Source organism: Limanda limanda, chromosome 13, assembly GCF_963576545.1.
Source record: "Limanda limanda chromosome 13, fLimLim1.1, whole genome shotgun sequence".
In the NCBI taxonomy this organism is placed as follows: domain Eukaryota; kingdom Metazoa; phylum Chordata; class Actinopteri; order Pleuronectiformes; family Pleuronectidae; genus Limanda; species Limanda limanda.
The window spans coordinates 13,324,739-13,346,803 of NC_083648.1; the positions used below are offsets into that span (position 1 = coordinate 13,324,739).

The window sequence follows — 22,065 nt, forward strand, 5'->3', positions numbered from 1 at the left end:
TCACTGTACACAACTGATCTTATAAATGAATAGTTGATAAATAAAATCACCATTCCGTTTTCTCTCTCTCTCTCTCTCTCTCTCTCTCTGACCTTGTGAGTGTGGTATGGTCGACCATCGGGTGTCACTCACGCACAATAATGCAACTGTAACTCTTCACATGATCCCTCTCATTAGATTTTATTTGAGATGCAAAGAGACGTTTTAGTAATAGTTTTGTGCTGCATTTCTTTTAGATTATAAAGAATAAACTTCATTGGTTTATATTGAAGCATTTACAAATGACTCAGATAAAATGTACGTTAACTTGCATACGTGTGCTTGTACAGATTCAGTTTTAATCATGTTTTATTTATAACTGATCTGCAACAACATTGAAACAGTACTTCTGCTGCATTTAACATTTCAAATCCGACTTGTCTAAAACTTATTTTTTAAAAGTCAATTTCCCTTTCCTTCGGCATACCTGCAAAAAAAAGAAGGATTTCTGAGTTTTTTTCAAACATATTTCTGAGTTTCAAAATGAAAAAGCTTAAATACTTTTCAAAGTCACTTTGAGATGAATGCAGCTCCACAGGTTGTTCCGGGTTTATGAATGAAGGTGACCGTGCCTTTGCTTTTCGAGCCCCAGACTCTGGAACAACTTACCTATTGAGGCAACATCATTTAAATCTCTTCTTAAAACGTAACTTAATCGCAAAGCATTTTTGAATACTTAATACGGTGCTGGATTTTATTCTTTCTGGACATTTTACTATTTTAACTTTATTTCACCTCTTAGTGTTTATGTTCTTGATCTTTCTGTTGTTTGTATTGTGGTTTTTATAGCTGTTTTGGTTCTTCTTCTCTATAAAGCACTTTTGCATACACATATATTTTTGTTATGTTATAATTTACATATAAATCCAATGATTTCATTTGACTATAGGTTTAAGGTTGTTTTTATCTTCTTGTAAAACCCGTTTCTTGTCGCATGAAAGCATTTCTCTCACAGAGCGTTCCTCTTTTCCCACTGCATGATCATGTTCTTTCAGATGTGATACAAACCAGAATTCACCACAGTGAGCTGCCTCAACAAGTGCCGCATTTTGAATTCACATTACACAAACAACAAATGAGTCCCCAATCATGCTCTGAGCAAAAGACGCTATCGCAGCCCGAGACTGAAGTGCTCCTTGTGAGGTTTTTCCTCGGGTCGTCTCTACTTGACGTCCTGCTCAGCTTCCAAACAGCAGTATTACCTCAGCTGTAATCTAGCAGTATAAAGCTGAGCCTTACAGCTGTTCAGCTTCTCCCTCTCCCTCAGATAATGGACTTAAATAATTCACACAAACTAGCTGCGCGATTCGTTTCATGTCTGATTAGCATTTGCTAAATAGTTTGTAATTACATGTATCCTCGGAGTGTACAGATCTCCCTGTTTACACATGCACACCCGGACAAGATCCAACCGCTCCACCACAATCGGCAGTGAGTGTATGAAGGTCTATGTTATTATCCTTGATAAGACAGGGCTGTTTCACTTGCAATAAAATCTAATCCGACCCTGAAAACCCCAGTGGGAAAATGTCAGCTCCTCGGAGACAGAGAGACACCGTTTACCAGCTGCTTCCCTGCATAATTCACACGGACACATTGCCTGAAAATGTGTGATTTTTCTCCTCTTTTTTTTGGCTGAATATTTCATTTTTTTCTTGTTCATATTTAATGTGTATCCAGGCCAAACTGTACCACACATGCACCACAAAGCTCACACAAACACGAGAATAGATATGTTTGAGTTCTGAGCTTCCTGTTTGTGGATTTGTGTGATATCTAAGAAACGTGTCAAAAAATGGTCAAACGTTCTGGCTCAGTGAAGAAGGATTTGTGAAAAACAATGGAAGGAACGAGACTGTACCTTCATGACTTTCTCACCAGAAATAGAAGTGTTTGTTTCCTGCTTAGCATTATCTAAGCTTGGATGTCCCATTAGAGTCTTTGAACATGTTCTCTCTGTCTAATTGCCCCCCCACTCCACCCAGTCTGCACCCCTCCAGTCTTTTGTTTTCCTCGCTTCTCCTTTTTTGATACGTTCTACGGCTGAGTCAGCTTTCACATTAAAACGGAGGCAGGCTGCCTCTGACCTGTTCTGCAGTTGGCAGATTGGCAAGAGTTGCTCATACAGTAGCTTAACTGACCTAATAGCTTTTACACCTCAGAAGTGTTTGCTGCTACAACAAGAAGGAAGTTGTTTCCTTGACAAAAATAGCTTTAATTTCTTTGTTGCTCTGGGTTTTTATAAACCTCACACGCGCAATTCATATTTTTCAGCCCCTCATGGGGATTCTAATACAATTTATTTTTCACTTGAGGGTTTGTACTTTACACAGATTCATTTTTAACTGTAAAAAGGCAATTTCCTCATCTACCATCTGCTCCCTCCCTCGATATGTGTTATGTGAATGAATTTACTTACGTGTGTGACTGTGTGTGTGTAATAGGAGTTAATACTGGATTCAGAGGACACTTGGATTCGACTGGAGGGACTTGGTGAGACCACAGAGTACACTGTCAAGCTGCAGGCGGCCAGAGGACTTGACACCAGTGCTGTCGTCTCCACTGCCTTCACTACAGGTAAAGTACAGTTCATATATATATAAATGCATTGTCAGTGTCAATCCTAATGTAATCTTACCACCTTTAAATATTTGGGTTTTGCTGGTCAAAAAACCTACTTACAGACACTATCATTTTTTTTTCTGCGATGGAAACAATCCTAATTCATTCCCGGGTCAAATGACTTTGCAGTAGAAACAGGTTTTTATCGGCTTCTGCTCCGACCGGTATAGATAAAATCATGACACCCGGGTAAAAATGATAGTATGGCAAAACAGCGAGGTGAGAATGCCCCTCAGCTTCTGGTACATTTGTGACATTGAACATGACTGGCACTGGAAAAAGGAGTGCATCACGTTTTTAGCGGGTTTACCTGCATCTAAGAGAAAGATCTGGTTTCGTCAAAAGTGAAAATGGGTCATAGACGAATGTTTTAATTAAAAAACGTTGGTGTGATCAAATGTGAATGACTTTTATAAAGCATTAATAAATAGAAAATCATTTTTTCAGTTTAATTTCTCCAGAATCAAGAGCGGAACAAATAACCTCAGAGCCTGTTGACACTATGGTCTTTAATATTTTAGCCCCGGGGCCAATTTACCGCTGGGGTTTGGTACCTATCCCTAACACACACACACACACACTGTTACTCACAAACACACACACTTAATGTGTTTGTATTTTTGGATTAAAGCTCTGGAAGGGATTCGGATGGCGAGTGTTTTCTTAGTCTAACGGATTCATTTTCCCCTTTTGCGCCACATTTCACATCACAGTCACCATAATAATGGGTCCCCGAAGTCAGCCACAATTTTCATCTCCGCTCTCTGTAGCGTAGTGAGGGAAACTTCCCATAAGGCTGCACCTGCAGGACGGTAATTTACAATCACAGAGCTGAACAGTCTGCTCTAATCTCCAGTGTCCTCGGTCTGTAATTGGATGTCGGTCAAGTGAGGGTTAGGGAACGTCATAAAGCTGCTAATCACCTGGAAATAATGGCAACATTCCAAAAGAGAATATCAATATCCATTATTTCAACCAAGTAGCGGACATATGGATGAGATGATGCAACATTTATAACTTTGATTTCCTCTGCCAAGGAGGTTATGTTATCACTGAATGTGTTTGTTAGATAGTTAGCAGGATTATGCAAAAACTACTGGATTTATTACCATGACATTAGGTGGGAGGATGCGATATGGGTCAGGGACACAGGGACGGTCAGGGGACGGATCCAGGATCTTTTTTCTTTAACATTGTGAGATTGTTTGACGTTGTTGAACATGAAAGAATTTAGGCACACTCAGGAGACTCATATTTTTGAGTATGTGCAATTTGATGCAGATCCAAATAAAGATCTGGATGTAGTGAGTTTAAATTTAATACCCTCCTCCCTCCAAATGGATTATCTTCAATATGTCCCTGGATGATTCCAATTTAAAAACCACCTCTTGAACTCTCTCAAAGAGACCTGACTGCGTAACACTCCTTAAGGTAATCTGTGTTTTATTTGGCGCTACACGTATAAAATTTAACTGACTCAAGAAAGCTTCTAATGTGTGTGATATAAATACTGAATTGTCCTGACTCCTCCTCTGCTCCTCTCCAGGGAGTCGTCTGTTTGCAACACCTCAGAATTGTGCCCAACACCTGCTGAATGGAGAGACGCTGAGTGGTGTCTACACAATTTACATCAACCGAGACCCGAGCCAGGGCGTGCAGGTGTACTGCGACATGACCACTGATGAAGGAGGGTGGATTGTAAGTAAAATAACACCTTCTCTTTTAATAGCCCCCTTGTCGAATATGCGAATGTGGGTCACTGTGGTATTTGGGTAAAACAAAAAGGAGGTGGAGAGGAGGAGGAAACTGGATTAAATTACTTCTGTCTGTTCAGCATCACTACGATGTGTTGTGTCATCTATTTCAGTGGAGACAACTGGTTCATGTTTTTTTGTCCTTGTTTCCAGGTGTTCCAGCGTCGTCAGAACGGCCTGACAGACTTTTCCAGGAAGTGGAGTGACTACAGGGTTGGCTTTGGAAACTTGGAGGATGAGTTCTGGCTTGGTAAGACTCACACAATGAGAAAATTGATCTGGATTTCAAAAGAAATGTATGTGAGAGAGCAATTTAATTTACCAGGAAAAGAAACACAGCTTCTGGTCAATTATCTGGTCATTTCTGTTGAGCTTATGACATTTTTGGGAATACACATCTGCCTGTCTCTGCTGTATCACTCTCATATCTGTTCAATGTGAAGCTGGAGCCAACAGCTGGGTATCTTGGATTAGCGATGCCTCACATTAGCTGCTCCATCCATCTGCAGGAGTGAAAGCTGTAGTGATTTACCATCTATTAGTACATCTGTCTTATTCGTGTCTCATTCAATTTGCTGAATTCACATAGACTCTTTCCAACTTGTATCTATGTTGCATTGTTTGCATAATACATAGTTACCTCCGCCAAGGAGCCTATGTTTCCTCTCTTTGTTTGTCAGCCAGCATAATTACACAAAAAATACACAGCAGATTTCCATGAAATCTCCATGGAATTTGAAGGGGTTGGACATAAACCAAGGAACAACACATTCAGTTTAATCCAGATCAACATAATTGTTGATTTCTCAGAGAATAATTCACGGATCTTGATTTTAAAATAACAGATATGTTAAGGCTGCATGTAGTGAATTTTAATGTGGTTTTATAAGGGCTCTGTTCTATTCAGTGCCATTCTACTCAGAAACTGGTATCGCTAACATTAGCCAACCCAACCCAACTCCCCCCACACTGGGAAATACAACTTCTGACCTTTTTTTACTGGAGTATCACAAATGGTGAGAATATAAAACTATCCATTCATAGATGGTGGGGAAAAATAAACTGTCTCTAAAATCAGTGACCTTGGGATTGGTTACTTTCCTTTTCTTGACAAGCCTGATAAGATATCGACCGACTCATCGGTGTATTACATTGATGAAAGTTCAGCTTAGATTTGCTGCTGCCCACCGTCAGTTTCCTGTCACCAGGCACTTTATGCTATAGGCTGATATTGAGCTGCAACCTACCTCCCATGTAGATTAATCTGTGTTCCAGTTGAAGGCTGTTTTACCCTCTTTATCCGCATGTGGATTTAATAGGTTCAATCGATAGAGGGTCAAAACTTTCACCTAGTTTCAATTGACACATCTATTTTATGGAAGTAAAAGATATTTCCAATATCTTGTGCAGGCTGCAAACCCTCTCTTGTAAGATTTCTCACTTAGTATGAAGATGGAGAACCGCACTGCAAGACCTTTTATTTTTCCCGTCTCATCTTTTCGAACTTCACTTCACAAAGTCAGTGTGATTCATCCCTGGATTCCGCGAACACTCATCTCTCCCTGAAATTAATTGCTAATTGTTTCCAGTGTCGCTCTGATTCAAAGACGAAACCGAACATCCTCACTGTTTTGATGGAGCGCAAAATGTATTTTTTTTCCTCTCCCCGTCTCCAAATCTCATTATGAAACAATAATTATATTCATTAGAAAATGTGCAAATGAGTCATGGTTCTTCCTCGGCCAGTTTTTGTGTTATTGTTTTGGTGCAGATGATTAAAGCAAAATATTACATGAATATTTCATCAAGTGAATCAGGGATTCGAGAACAATTTTTTTTTAACTTTTTGATTAGAGAAATGAAATAACACTGAGGGGAGATTTGATGGCATTACACTATTACCATATTATAACTCAGGGACTAGGGATATACATAATTAACTGTTTAACTGTTAACTGATGATAAGTTATTTGACTGATTGATGCTCATTTACACAACATTTAAAACCATTTTTTGATGTCAGATACGTCTGCCCAGGCTGGACACTCCAGTTTGGTGCCTCTTCCTTTCTGTGACATTATCTGAGCTGTTGTTCTTCACCGTAGCTCTCATGGTTAACGGACGGTCACCATATTGTTCCCACTTTATGTGGACATGTTGCTGTTTCTGAGTAAGAACCAGAAGACAAGCTGTCCACTATGCAGGCGACTGAAGTAGACCTGTCCTGTTTATGAGGCTTGATTATTGGGATTGGCCACCGAACATGAACACAGTTGACTCTCATGAGCATAGGAGTGACGATTAGAGCAGGTGTTACTCCGAGATCTGCCTGCCAAGGACGCTAAAAGCTTTACGAACGCTTTGATGGTCCACCGACGCAGCTTGATCTCTCCCTGTGCTGCAGATGGTCGGACCAACTGTGAAACCCGGGTCAATGAGAGAGGGAGCAAGAGAGGGAGAGAGAAAGAGAGAGATAGCTCTACTCTGCAGCAACAGCTCTTATACTAAGTTAGAGATATGATAGTATATTATTATCACTTTATATCCTCTTGTTTATTTATTTGTAAGCAAGATTACATAAAGTTGTTTTTATGTATGAAAAGATTTCCATGATATGTTGTGGAAGGACGGAACATCGGTCAAGGAAGAATCAATTAAATGTTTTTTGCTGATCTTGATTAAGAAGTGAATCCAGAACATTACAAGATAGGCCTTTTTTGGGGGGTAGGATTCACATAACAAAATTTAAAAAATCAGACACGTTGAGGGGACTGATATTCTTGAGTGTGCAAGTCGATGGTGACGGGCAGCCACAGTCTAGGTAAATAATGGGAAAGCCCACGTAGGACTATTGATCTGTTTTATCCTGTTTTGCTCACAGCGGCTGCAGGAGTGATGATAAATAGTTGTAATGTTTATGCTGCATGTAAAATGAACCCCCTGTTGAAGAACAAATGATGGATTGTTTTTTTCCTAATGTGCCACAGACACAGAACATTTCATTCTTGCCAGTTAACGGTGAGTGGCTGTTAACAAACGTCAGCTATCGGCCAGACAAGAAAAATCACAATTCCCTGTGAGGAAAGGTTGATAAGTTACAGCTGACACATATTGGATCATAACACAAGATGGCTGTGGCGCGTTCTAGTCCATTAGTGACTAAAGCACTCTGTAATAGGTAAATGCAGGAGTTGAGATCAAACACATCAGAAACAGCTGCTGACTACATAACATCATGTTCTGTGTTTCATAGGTTGTCTTTTTAAAGCTGTAGTTTGTGTTGTTGAGTTGAATGATAACGTACACCCCCACAGGGAGGTTGCATTCACAGGCACCTCTTAAAGTTTTACCACAACAATAGTTTATATTATTAATTCATCTATTTTTGTATTTATATAGATACAAATGTTAACTGCTGATAGAAATATTGGACGTATTTTGTTATGTAAAAAGCATTGGGAACGTTGACACATTCCTGAAGGCATTGTGCAGTATGGCTGTGCCTTTACAATATGATCTAAAAGACGTCCGAGCATATGTAGGTCAGTGAGTACAATCTGACCTGTTTCTACTTCAGCTGAATCAGCAACAATCTACCCCCTCACAGATTCTCACTGTATACCAGTCCAGGGCACTGGCGTCTCCAGGGTTTTACTTCGACTATCCCCTCTTGTCCTGTGCTCTTGTCCTTTCAGTGCATCAAAGCATATTAATGTAACCTCAGGGTGCGGAGCATTAAGAGCTGCTCCTGAGAAAGCTTCTGCCCATGATGCTAGATTAAAGATAACATGGCAGACGGCAACTCTTGGAAACCTTAGTTTACAATACGATATCACTACTGTGTAAAACTGACCCATTAATCTAATAATTAATATGTTTTCATCAATTAATTTACTTTTTAAACTATTTGAGCTGTCAACAGCACTCAGATGCCTCTTTAATTATGGGAGGTTTAAAATTAAAATCGCCACAAGACAAATATGAGTAAAAATATACAAAGATGACATAAATGATGTCAGTCGCCAATGGCAGTTTCCTGAGATAAACACAGTATTTTTATCTCCCATCACTACAACACACACCGGTAAAGTTGACCGTTTTCCACATTTCTCTGACATTAGCATTTAGCGTAGAAAGATGGACGACATGGCGGCTCCCCAGAAGTGAAGCCAAACCATTTTGATCGCCCCCTGGTGGCTGGCTGCTGTACAAGTCATAAATCCCACCTCCTCGATGTTAGTGGATGGGACATGAACCCAAGTATCAATTCTTACACTAAAGTTGGTTTTAATTAATTATTTCACGCTACAGAAAGGGGTTCAATTGACTTGACAAGCAAGGAACTGTCAGAGGTTGTTGAGCAGTTGCAAGTGCATATAGGGAAGGACCAGTTTGCACTGGTCTTGGCCTTGTGCTTGTGGAACAGCGGTTCTGCAGAAATACTTGTTGGCCTGTATGTTTTTCATGGATACAGTTCTATGCATAAAGTGTAAAAATACTCCCTTTCTTGTATGGTTTTGCACTTTCACATTTTGAGGGGAAAAAAAACATAACCTGCTTCCAAATGAGGTCATAGCGCAAATCTGCAGCACTCATGTCTGGGATATTTTGGTGTGAGTCAGAAGGTTCTTTATTTACAGTCCATGAATCTGACGTTTAATACAACAACATTGCTGTCCTGTACCACCATGCTCAGCTCTCTCTCTCTCTCTCTCTCTCTCTCTCTCTCTCTCTCTCTCTCTCTCTCTCTCTCTCTCTCTCTCTCTCTCTCTCTCTCTCTGTCTCTCGCTCTCTCTCTGCTGGCAGGAATGCAAAGACAACAATGCCCCCATTCATTGTTCATACCTTTTATACAGAACAATATTCAGGTCAATGCGGAATCCCGTCTCTCCAGAGTAATATTGAACTCTCTGCCTTGTTCTTTTATTCTGTTCATTCAGCTTACTAGATGATGTGCAAATATGCTTAGGCACCCGAGCGCCAGTCCCTTAATGGTAGGGAAATCCCTTGCCGTGCATTTGAACTGTTCAAATGTATCATCCTTATAGTAAATGGAATTGTGGTATGAATGGTCATTACAATTTCAAAACCATTTGACCTTCACTCTTGTTTCTACAGATTTGGTCACTCGAAAACCATTACATCAAACACTAAGCTAATCACTGCCTCGACACACAGAACAGCAATATCCCGGACAGTATGGAGCCATAAACATGGGTATTAAATCCAGTCAAACTAAAAAGAAGAGGCACTTCACTGGCCAGCAGTAAAGAATATGGAAATTAAGCTCTCATTATTAGCTGTTACAACTTGAGAACGGCCCTTTTTATTGCTGCTTGAGGGCGATCCATTCTCCATCCTCGCTGACCTCCGCCAGTCTCATGCTGAACACAATGTCAGTTTGATGATGTAGCAACAGAGAAGCCAGGGTGGCCATGTGCGATTTGTGATCATTATCCTGTTCCTTTTTCTTTTTTTAACACCGGTATAAAAATATGACAAGATGGTTAATACTGGTAGTATAATAGGACAAGACTGAAATAATGTGTCAGAAGGCATTTTTTAATTGCTGCAGTTTGGAATAAATCAGTCTGATCCCATAAAACTGTTTAAAAAAGGGTGTTATATTAAGTGCTGATTATACGCTGCTGTTATACAACCAGAATTTAAGATGAGGTTGATTTTCCCGTGTTGTTTGGTTGTAAAATATATTTATCTGTTTTCAATTGACAAAGTACTGCAGTCTTAGACTTTCCTCTGCCCTCCTGGATTTCTAATTCCATTTTCTTATCAGGGAAGGTGGAGGATTTTTTTTCTTCAGAGTGTCTCCAGGTTCAGAAAAAGTGCACATGTGACGTTTCTGCCCGAGGTTAAAACGGGAAAAGAGGCTCTTTTCCAAATGGGTGCTTGTTGTAATCTGATAGCAAACGTGGTTCCGATATCTCAGGTCTGTGTGGGGTCTTATTGCCTGTCTGAGTTCAAAGCAGCCACGTGTCTGCTGCTGAGGAGATAGAGAGCAAAGCCACATATCTCAGAGAGCTGTGGCAATCGCGGGCGGCTGGTGGGGACAGTGTCCACCTCTCCAGACGATGACGATCATCCACGTCCACACAGCCGGCTGACAAAGACGTCTGACACAGTGCTTATCAGGACTTCATTTTTAGGTAGTGGACAAAATGTTTTGCACTCCCCAAAAAAGGAAGAGTGTGGATGTGATGTATTGACATGAAGTCACAAAAGTCAACTCATTTTAAATAACTAAACTTTGTTCCTGATCCACATCCTGTTATATTTATATCATAAAATGAAAATGTTATTTCTGTCTACACAGTATTCACTATCTTTTTCTATCTTAGCAAGCACATGAAATTGTGAAAATATTTTAAGGTCAAAGTAGAGTTCTGTGAATGAAGTAATTCATAATGTTTTTTTATTAAGCTAACATGATCTTTGAGCTTTTCTTTTTGATTACATTCACATCCTGTCACAGTTTAAATACACCTTCATGCCTCCGCTCAGTGACAAAGCCAGAGGTTTTTTTCCACATTATCTATCTTTTGTTTGTAAACGTGATGTCCCAGGAACACGCCAATTCTTTCAAATTTGGTACAAATGTTCACTCGGACTCAAAGATGAACTGAGGGTGGTTAAGGGTTAATGTCACTGTGACCTCACAGAACAGGTGTTTGGCCTTTCAAACATGATATCTCAGGAATACCTTAAAGAATTTCCTTCAAAGTTGGGAAAAATGTTTGCTTGGACTCAAGGATGATCTGATTCAAAGGTTGTGTTGAGACATCAGATGTAACAATTTAAAGTAATGTTTCCTGTTTCTCTGCAGGTCTGGACAACATCCAGAAGCTCGCGGCTCAGGGTCGCTATGAGCTAAGGATTGACATGAGGGATGGACAGGAGTCGGTTTACGCCAATTATGACAAATTCTCCCTTGGAGATGCGAGGAACCTCTATAAGCTCAGGATAGGAGAGTACAATGGCACCGCTGGTATGTGGTTAACTACATAAGCTATATATATATTCAATGCACAATTCATACATTTTCTTTTCATAACCCTTTAAACCAACCCCCCTATTGTGTTGAAACAGCCAGTGAACCATTCATCCATCCGTCCGTGTAGCAAACTATTTGCTTTTCTAGCCTTTAAGTGAAAATCACCCATCCCTCCTCTGCCATCTGCCTTTTTTGTCTCCTGCCTTCTTTCCCCTGCGTCTTTTCTTCTCCCTTTTCTAAAACCTGCCTCAGCACTCCTCCACATTTCCACTCCCCCTCGCTCTCCCATGTATCTCTCAGTCTGTCAACAAGACCATATGGCATAATTACCTGTCATCTCCTCATGTTTATAATTATAATTCTCTCTGCCTAAATAAATTCATGGAGCCCACGGCAGGACCCCCTTTCCGCCTCCTTCCTCTCATGCCTCTCCATCTCCCTCCCGCCTGCCTGGATCATTTATGTCCCCTCATCACGCCATTAGCCGTGTGCCAGTGATGCTAGACATACATTGATGTTTGTTGCTCTCCACCTCACTCTCTCTCTCTGTCTGTCTCTTTCCTCTGATCACAGGTGACTCTCTGAGCTACCACCAGGGCCGTCCCTTCTCCACTAAAGACAGAGACAATGACATCGCTGTCACTAACTGTGCCTTGTCTTACAAAGGAGCCTGGTGGTACAAGAACTGCCACCGGGCCAACCTCAATGGAAAATACGGCGAGTCCAGACATAGTCAGGTCAGTCATCTGGTGGATACACTGATCAGAGAGTGAATATGATAATTAGTCTGCTTAGCTGTAAGCCAAGCATCTCTCTCTGTCTAAGTCAAGGTGGTTTTACTCAAATATTAAACCTTCTTCTTGTGGTTCTGTATCTGGGATGGATATAAAATGTGCAGGGCTGCAATAGCTTGAGACCTTCTGCATAAAGTTGATTTGTGCTTATTATATTTAATACTTTTTTAGAAGGTAACTACGTCCAGATCTCAACTAACTGTTATTTTCTGTCAGTTATATTTTCTAATCAATTGATCTGTGAACTGTAAAAACAAAGTGTGTGAGATGCACTTAAGGTACAATTTCTCAAAGTACACAGATTTAACAAGTATTTAATGCACTTGTTAGTTCATCACTTGAACATGTTCCATTTACTGTCATATATGACCAAGCAAATCAACAAATTCCTACATATAAGCTAAATACTTTAAATGGTAAAGATGACAACTATTTACCAATTATTGACTTATCGCATCTGCCTTTCAGTATAAAGCTACAACTAGGAGGGCTCTTTTTTACTGTGTCAAAGATTAAAATGGGGAAAGGTCATAATATTGTTAGATCCTAACTTAGGATCAATAACCTCAGCATAGAAAACGTGTAAACAGTTCTGTGAGATTGGGAGGAACATGGGAAATTTGTCTGTGTTCACAAGGTTCAAAAATCAATTTGTGAAACTTAGACATCAATTTGAAATAACTATGTTTTTTTGTGAAGAAGTTCTTAAATCCAATGCATCATATCAGAATGATGGTCCTTTTGGTGCTGCAGTTTGGCATTTACGCGACTCCCATAAATTGGCTTGATTACAGACGGCAGTGATTAAAGGTTAAAAGATTACAATCTTGAAATATTTGTAAATGAAGCGACTCCAAACTACAGACATCAGTGTTCATACTCATCAGACTGATTGGGCTGACGGAGGAGCTACAGTAAACTGAAAGGTCAACAGCTGCACCACATGTCCAATTTCAATGAAACTGAGGAGGGTGGTGCATCTTAATAGAGTCAGAGGAGCCCATGTCAGGAGGACTTCAACCAAAGACTGGTACCATTGAATTCATGTTAATATTAAAAAAATATTTAAAAAGAAAACAACACAGATATATGGGTGTGTTTCATGTAAAAGAATAACACAGTGGTGAAAGGGACTGATTTTTGTGAGGTGGTAGCGAGTGTTTGTTGCTCGTCCGGAATGTGATATGTTCCCCCTCAGCACGACACCGGGGGGGGGAAGAAAGACAGTGTAAGTGAGGTGTTGTGTGAAGCTGTGATCGGGTCCAACTACAGAGGCGGTGTAGCATCACGGCTTCCCTGTCTGCACTCTGTACTTTCCTCTCTGTCCTTTGATAACATGAAATGAAACCAAGCAGGAGCGGCGGTGGATGGGTGTAAAAAGTCATGCAGAGAAAAAGGTATAAACCTGGATTTGATGGTGACGGGGATTAAAGAGCTTAGATGCGACTATTATAGCAGCAAGCTGGTTTAGGTGCTAGCTTTCAAGTGAGGGTTTTTTACGCCCATCTTGCTTTGACTTTTTCAATTAAAATCAAAATTCACTGTAGTCACAATAAAACACTTCCTTGAAGGTATGGCTGGTATTTTTCATCTTAACTGTTGAAATCCTCTTCACGTCCCAATAGCCATCATTAAAAAAAGTTGTCTGAAAAAGAGAAAGGAAATGGTTTTATTAGGTCTCAATGAAAGGATGGTCGGCGTACCTGTCTGTCACTCACTGACCTGACCTGCCCTCACTGCCCATGACCGGAGTCCCCAGCCTGAGGTATAATGAAGAGGAGATGATAGCCTGAAGGGATCGAGTGAGTCGTGGAAAAGTCTAGTCTGCGTGCTGCTGCAAAAATCCGCTAGTTTATCCAGACTTACCATCCCTAGCCTCCAGAGCCCTGTTGACTCTAGCGTCTTCTGAACTTGTTCTTTTCACCCTTACAGGGTATCAACTGGTACCACTGGAAAGGCCACGAGTTCTCCATTCCTGCTGTGGAGATGAAGATGAGGCCGTTCAACTTCCGTAGCATCAGCAGCAAGAGGAGGCGGTCTGTCCCTGTATAAACAAACCACCTCCGCCCGCCCCCCCGCAGTCTGGATAAACGGAGTTCGGACAGTGTTCGGTATTGAGTCCCTGCTTTCTGTGATGTACCGGTGCCGAGGCTCTTTAATGAGGCTGCAAAGAAGAAAATGGTTACGAGGGGGAAAAAAAGGTTACTAATACGTATTAATATTCATTTGTATAATAATACATCACATTATTAATACACAACCAACAATCAGAAGCTGTGATCGAATAAGTAGCAGAGAAGGTGAAGCCTTTGTCCGAACTCTGGTTATCTCAGCTCCTGCCCGGCTTTAGCTGTCTCTCCCTGCTGTACTTCTACCCAGATGATAGAAGACACTGTATGTAATTTATTATTAAATACTTTGAATGACAATGGTTTTATTTGCTGTAAGAATGGGAAGGCAAACCAAGATTTTCTTTCCCCCCCCCGTTTCGGTCTGCGATTTGCCTTTCCATTGGGGTGAGAGGAAATGTGCTCAGAAAGGTCCTGAAGAGTTCCTGTTGTTTTAACCTTTATGAAATAACAACACTTTTAATGAAAGATATACTGTATATGCCATTAAAACCCTTAACTGTAAGATATATATATATTTTTATAACTGATAATGTGACAGAAGTCCCATCTATTTAATATGATTTGATGCCTTGGTTCTGTTTAGCCTATATTAAGTTGATGTGATCATACGACATCATGATAAATACTGAACATGAGAAGGGAAGAAAACCATGAAAATCTAAAAATCAGAGCACCAGCAACAGCTTCATCACCATCTCTTTCATTTTACATGTGTTTAACTGTTCATTTTAATGTTATTTGTGTTAACTATTGAGGATAAACATTAATATTCTAATTTATTCATATTGGCAGTCACATTGAGACAGTATTTGCACTACGAGTGGGAACACAGCAAAGCTATTGTTCATTCCATTCAGCCGATATATTGAATCGTTGGTGGGCGTTTGATATCACTTCCAAGCAAATTACAGACACTTAACATGTATTTCACCCCCTCATGTAGATGCTGTGATTGCTTGCAGAGATGGTGCTGATAGATGTAACATTTAACCAAAGATCTGCATAATTAACAGTCAGCCTGCTGTTTGGAAAGACGCCAGTCAAACTGTCACCAGAGCCACAGAAGCAGCTTTTTCTCTCCTGTGTTAATAGATTCTCACTTTTCAGAGAGTTTTATGGTAATCGTGTCCCCAGGCGTTACTTTATGCAACGCAAACATTAAACTCTATGCAAAAGAAAGCCGGGGTGGGCACGCTGCAGATTTTAGCCTCGCCTCTCCCCCACTGCTAGCTGAGATGAACTTAACAAAGAGAGCAGTAGAACAGTAGGTGGAGTGGAGCCAAGCCTTCTCCTTTGTGCCCTTCTTTTACTTGCTTCGCTGTTTAAGCTCCCCGGTGGAACAACATAATCAGCAAACATGGCAGAGAATGTATTCTTTTAGTCTGGCGGATATAATCTGCAGCGCGCCCACCAAGAATTTAGTTTTAGTCAGTGTTCGCACTGTTGCACAAAGTGTTCAGTGCTGGCTCGTAAACGGGAGAGTTCTGAAAACTGTTTTGACTTCAGTTTCCTGTCCACTCTTCAGGAGGAAAGTTACCTCTGTGGATCCTCCTCTCTGGCATCACACTATCAACTAGAATGGGAATCAGTAGAGTTTATACCTCCGCCACGGCACAGCAATCCCCTGATGGAACCACATTGAAATTCATCAAAGATTCAGATTTTTATTTGGATCTGTTCATCAAGATCTATGAATATTTCTCCGCGAAATTAGATGAAAATGCTGAATAGTGTCCCATCTCACAATGTTAAAGAAAAAAAACCTCCTGATATCGCTACTCTGATCTGGATCAACCCAAGTTAAATGGGTTCTTTCCTGACCCACACGGCATCTGTCCACCAAGTTTCATGGTAACACATTGAGCAAACTTTGTGTAATCTTGCATACAAACAAGCTGACAGGGGTGAAAACATAACCTCCTTGGCAGAGACAACGAAAACAAAATTAATTGTCCAATACATGACTTGGAATTCAATGTCACCATCGATTCAAGCAACATTCGGTCTGATGTATGTTCAATACGCAAATTATGAACCACTGCAAATGTCATTCTTCTATAATTCAGTTATATTATTATATATTTCAGTCAGTTTCTTCAATTCTCATTGAAGTCAACAAGCAAATCTGGCTTGTATCATACGTCTGTGGATTTTTTTCATTTGCAATTTCTGTCTTTCCTTTTTAGAAAAATGATAACAATAGTGACTCACCCTTCTATACACTACTGCTAATATACTTGTGTAGATATAGAGTTGAAGATACTGTATCATTTGATGTATTTTTCCCCTTAAACTGCAAACCGATTAATGAAGCCCACTGAAACATTTCCACTCTTCTACTGTGTTTCTAGCGATTGTGTTCAGGGCTGGATGGAGAACTCCTGCATGTTGACTCCATTACAATCCTGAGCCTGATAGTAGATGTCATTAGAACATGTTTTCATTTTGATTTTATTGCGTCACTTATTGCATTACTCTGCTGCTGTGGGTCAAAGGTGCTTTTGAAATGGTTTGCGAGATGGAAGATGTAGAAAAACGTTTTTACATCATCAGGTGGAAACAGTGATACCGGCCTCGAAGGCAAAATACCACCAACATAACCCAAAAAATAATTTGTAACAAAACAGTTTCAGCACGTGACTCCTCCCCAGGTCTGATTTATGTTTCGGTGTCAAAGGGACTATTCCATAGCCTCTCATGCAATCCATCTCCCGTAGTGATTTATGGTAGCGTAGCAAATTCTCCATGTACTTATTTCATTAACTACTTAGATGAAGTTTGCCTCTGTGTATTTTTGTACAAGGAATCAAAGGTCCCGAGGCTTTGCAGAAAAGGAACAGAATGTTATTTGTACTGTGAGGGATTTCTGTCATGGCAAACTGTGAGGTGCTCTTTCAAGAAGAAAGCTCATTTAATATTCATGTTTATTTTACATATTTGTTTTTCAACCATCCTCTATCAGTGAGAAAATCACATTGAGTCTCCCACCTTTTATTTTAGGCTAATCTATTAATGTATGTTCTTTTCTCTAAATAATTCATCCATTGCTTGAGACAAACATCACATTCATTAGTGTAATTAAAAAGCAATATTACTTTTGATTGAGAGCTTTCAGAAAAGGATATTAAAACCCTCTTGTCATGGAAACATGTCTGGATTTAAACAGATGAAAGGAGTCTGAATTATATTATTTGTATTCTGAACAACGTGACTAAGTAGATTGTTTTTCTCAATACAAACCAACTGATTGAGTCAATTTTTTTTCATCCTTTATCTCAAAGTTTGTCATTATGTAAAGTTTCACCCCATCAGTCTTTGAAAAGAGCATCTCCCCCATTATTAAAGCGTAAACCTCAGTCACTGGAATAAACTCTCACAGCATCAGCTCCTTTCTCCTGAGGAAGCTCGTTCCCCTGTATTTGTTTCACTGCAGTTCATTTTCCAATCACTCTGTGACTGATGTGACATTGTAAAAAATAAATCAGTTATTCGCGACACCAGGTCCTGTTTGGTATCAAAAGGAAAAGGTATTTATTTCACGGGTTTACTTTTACAAGCTGATGAACTGATATGACCACGATGTTTAGTGGGATTTGTTACAGACGCCAGGTACCGTCAATGATTGGAGATCTCGCCACGAGAATGTAAATGTTAACGGAATGTGATCTTGACTGTTTGAAAAGCTCATATGTACTGAAACTGCGGATTTGTTGTTGGATAACCTTGGATATTACTGTCAAATTTAGCTCTAGTTTGAACATGTACTATATAGTTCCTTTTTTATTACATTTTCTACATATTAATAAAATAGTAAAATAGTCTCACCTGGTGTCTTTGGTTTCTCATTTTGTTTATTGTATGTTGAATACATACTGTCACATATACAGTAAAGTTCATGGTTAACTGTTAACTTTTCTTTTAAGACCTGGTTCAATTTCATGGTCATAGGTCAAGGTAACTTTGACCTTACAAACATTTTTGTGATTGTGAACATGATATCTCAGAAAAAGGGAATTTCCTCCAATTTGGTACAAATCTTCACTTTGGTTCACGGATTAACTGATTAGATCTTGGAAGTTAAAGGTCAATGGTCACGTGACCTCATTTTCTTGCAAAGCTGATACATCAGGGACACCCATAGGGAATTTCATTACATCTGGCACAAACATTCACTTGGACGAGAGGATGACCTGAGAAGAATTCAGTGTACAAAGGTCAAGGTAACTTTGACCCTATAAAGTCCGTTTTTAACCCGTGAATGAATTGTGCCTAAAATGCTAAAAGAGAACCCTCTCATGTGGATTCACGAGTTAACTGATTCGATTTGTGAGTTGTTGGCCTCTTGAACATCATATCTTAAGTCTGCCTTTAGGGAATTTCTTCGAGTAAAAACTGTTTTGGCGGAGGCATAAAACAGCAATGCGATAATTCTAGTTTTTATGTCAAATAAGCAGAGCTGCTCTTGAGAATGAATTAATGAAGTACTCGTCGTAAACTTTTAAGTATCTTCACCTCTTCAGATCATTAAAAACTGAAGTGAGGCCCTCAGCAGTTACAAGTGAACAGTGAGAAGATCCTTGATAAAGGTCTGTGCTTTGGCTCCAGGACCTAATTTATTCTCTCACGCAGAGACACACAGACGCCGACCTGCTTGGATCTGTTGGAGTCTTCAAGCAAGACATGCACTAAACATTCAATCTACATTCAAACTTTAATCAACTTCAAAGACTTGACTGTAGAGGACGAGTTGTCGGCAAGAGCTCTGTTAGACTTTTTCATACGATAAACATTCATTAACTCTAAAGACCTCATGGAGCATCCTTTGGTGTAGATCGGTACTTGTTGAAGCGTGTTTTCAGTTTGTAACAGAGAATGTCTTTCTCTTATGGGACCCGTCCACGAAAACATGTTAACATATGCCTTGGTAATTTTTATATGATAAACAAAACATGTGAGCCAAGCAAGAAGTCAAAGGCATGGCTGAGTATTTCCACCTTGATACTACAAATCCAGACCGCCAGGTTTAGGCTTGTGACATCACAAACTAAAGAAACCAATCCAGTCAACTTGGTGGTGTGGCTCAGTAGCTGGAAAAGGCTCCTGAACTGAACTGGGCGGGGCTATATAACCATATTTGTAGATCCCATTCATGAAATAAAGAAGGAAGATGTAGAGATACATTGAAACCCTTTTAAGGTCACAAGGGGATATCTTTCAATCCAAAACCTTTTGCATATGTAATTTTTCGGAACACACGTTTAGGGGGTGCACTAATGCCCTGTCCCAATTCACCCCTTAGCCCCATAACTTGGCCGCACCCCTTCCTTTTTACGTGTGGGTGTGAAGAGGTCGTGTTGTCCCTTATCTCTACATAATGTAAAAGTAGTGGCCATCGAGCCCTTGCTCGATAGCCATGCTCATTAATGTAAGTATGAAATTTTTCAAAATAACCATGAATTTTTTTTTTACATCCTGCTGAATATCTTATTTTAATCATGTAGCAAATTACAATATGATTGAATTGCTTTGACAATCACTCTTCATGCCGTTAAAACAAGCATGTCAAAAGTTTGAATAACGAGTCACATTAGTTACTCCCATGTCTCGCATCTAAGGTTTGAAAACTGCTTCGCATAGAGATCGGTGTTACAGGTAGGGCTGGTAAGTTGTTGTTATTTGTGTGCATGAGCAGACTCTTCAGTCGGAGAGATAAACACCGTTGATGCAGAGACGGTAGCCAGAAGTTGGAGGCTTTTCTGGCACACTCGCAAACTATTCACTACATAATGCACAATTTAATTTCAGTACAACTTTGTCTTGTACACTGCTGAGAAAATCCTGGTTGAAACACTAAAATTATCAAAGTTGTTTTAAAACTTCAAAACTATAAATCCCGACTTGGTCATTTTCTGAATCATCTACTCTTTTTTCCTCATGCAGAAAGAAACTATGCGAAACCACAGATACACACACACACACACACATTCATGAAAGCAGCCACAGATTTTATCGCAATAATGAATACAAACGCTTATTTCAGCAGTTTTAAGATTCATTGGTTAATTACTGAATGTTCTTATTATCCATTAATTATCCATTCAAGTGTCTGGTCAGCACAAACAACTCGGTAAATAATGAGGCTGCATGAAGTTTGTGAATAAATTAGAGTCAGGCAAATAAATGAGCTACACAGTGTTGGTGATGTAGTAAAGGTCAGAGAGATAAGCGCTTGTTCAGTCTTTATCTAAACAAAACACCTCACTTGCTCAGCGGAGTCTTTAAAACCGTTTGTCAGTGACACATATGAATTATAAATTTCAATGACAGGTTCTTTTAATCACTGACTAATGCTGAGTTGACAAAGTAATTCTAAGTGACTACGGTAACCTGTTGTACAAGAGCTGCTTTACAGGGTTATGTTTTTTATATGAGAAATTTAATGTGATTTATTCTATAATTTACTCTTAATAATAAATATACACAGTCACCAGCAATATAAACATTTACACTGTCCTTTAATCACTGACTACAATTGATTTATTGATTATCAGATCTAATAGAGTGTAGAACCTGCTGTGTTGTTGTAAAGGCTGCGGCTGGTACATAACTTACTTTACTTTATTGTAAGGCTGGAAATTAGTCTCATTGACAGTTAGAAACTGGTGAATGATTGTCTATTAATGCAACCAGCAGGGGGCGGAATCTGTTACTGTCCTTATCATTCTGACTTGTACTCTGCATTTATGTAGTTTGGTTGATTATATTATTAAATCATTGCCCATGCTACCTGAAAGTCTGGATGTTGATTGATATAATTACTATATTTCTGTTTATGTAGTTTTGTAGTGGTGGTGGTAATTTAGCAGGCAGTGCTCTGTGTTGATGTTACACTTTACAGCTGCCAGCAGATAAACATCAGCCGGTAGAACGTCATTTCATCACCAAACCACAGAGTCAGCAGGAGCAGCCGGGGCCAAAGATCAGACGAGTTCTCAGCTCCTCTCGAAACAAATTAGCAGAAGTAGATTTGACGTAGATACCAGTTGGTTGTCGGGCACTCGTCTGTCACACTTTACCTCTCTCACATTGATTTTCATAAATTACATTGTACTTGTTGACTCGTTTTGTGCAATTACTCTGCATGCCACACTGACGATAATTATAATGAATATTTGAAGTTGGAACAATTCTACATTGTTTTGGTTCATACAGTAGTTATTTAATCATCACTGGTTGGACAAAATTTCTTAAATTGCTAAATAGAGGTAACCCAGGTCTGTAGCAACGTCACCACCTGTGCTCTTTCAATGTATTTGCTGCAATTATTCATGAAATGTAAATAATCAAATAATGGCTTAAAGCAAATATCAGACATGTTCTGGTTCTCTCCTCTCACGTATGAACATGTTTTACTTTTCAATGCAGCCCGACACACAGCAGCAGGTGAACACATCACTGTCCGAGCTGTCATTTCCACTTAAGTAAGAAAATAGACTCCACATGTCCTGCTGCCAATTATTTACAGCTGAGCTATTCATTTAATTGTCACTGTGGCTGTCGTGGTCTTTTATAGGCTTTTACCGACAAAGTAATTTATTGTCTCTCACAGCCGGGCTGACACGAGACTCTCAGCCTCCTCAAATAGTCCTTTTTGCTCAGGATGCTTCCTAACTGAGTGAAATGAACCAGAAGTATCTAAGTGGCAGCCGTGATAA

General features: G+C 39.7%; 1 protein-coding gene across 1 annotated transcript in view; it reads left to right on the top strand.

Moving 5' to 3' along the window:
• The window catches only part of tnr (tenascin R (restrictin, janusin)), a 69,788-nt gene extending 55,518 nt beyond the window's left edge, over positions 1-14,270 (top strand). The window contains exons 23-28 of the mRNA XM_061084860.1: positions 2,484-2,616; positions 4,208-4,359; positions 4,569-4,665; positions 11,257-11,418; positions 11,998-12,161; positions 14,151-14,270. Coding sequence (XP_060940843.1) covers positions 2,484-2,616; positions 4,208-4,359; positions 4,569-4,665; positions 11,257-11,418; positions 11,998-12,161; positions 14,151-14,270 — 828 coding nt within the window. The remainder of the gene's footprint in view (positions 1-2,483; positions 2,617-4,207; positions 4,360-4,568; positions 4,666-11,256; positions 11,419-11,997; positions 12,162-14,150) is intronic.
• The last annotated feature ends 7,795 nt before the right edge of the window (positions 14,271-22,065 follow it).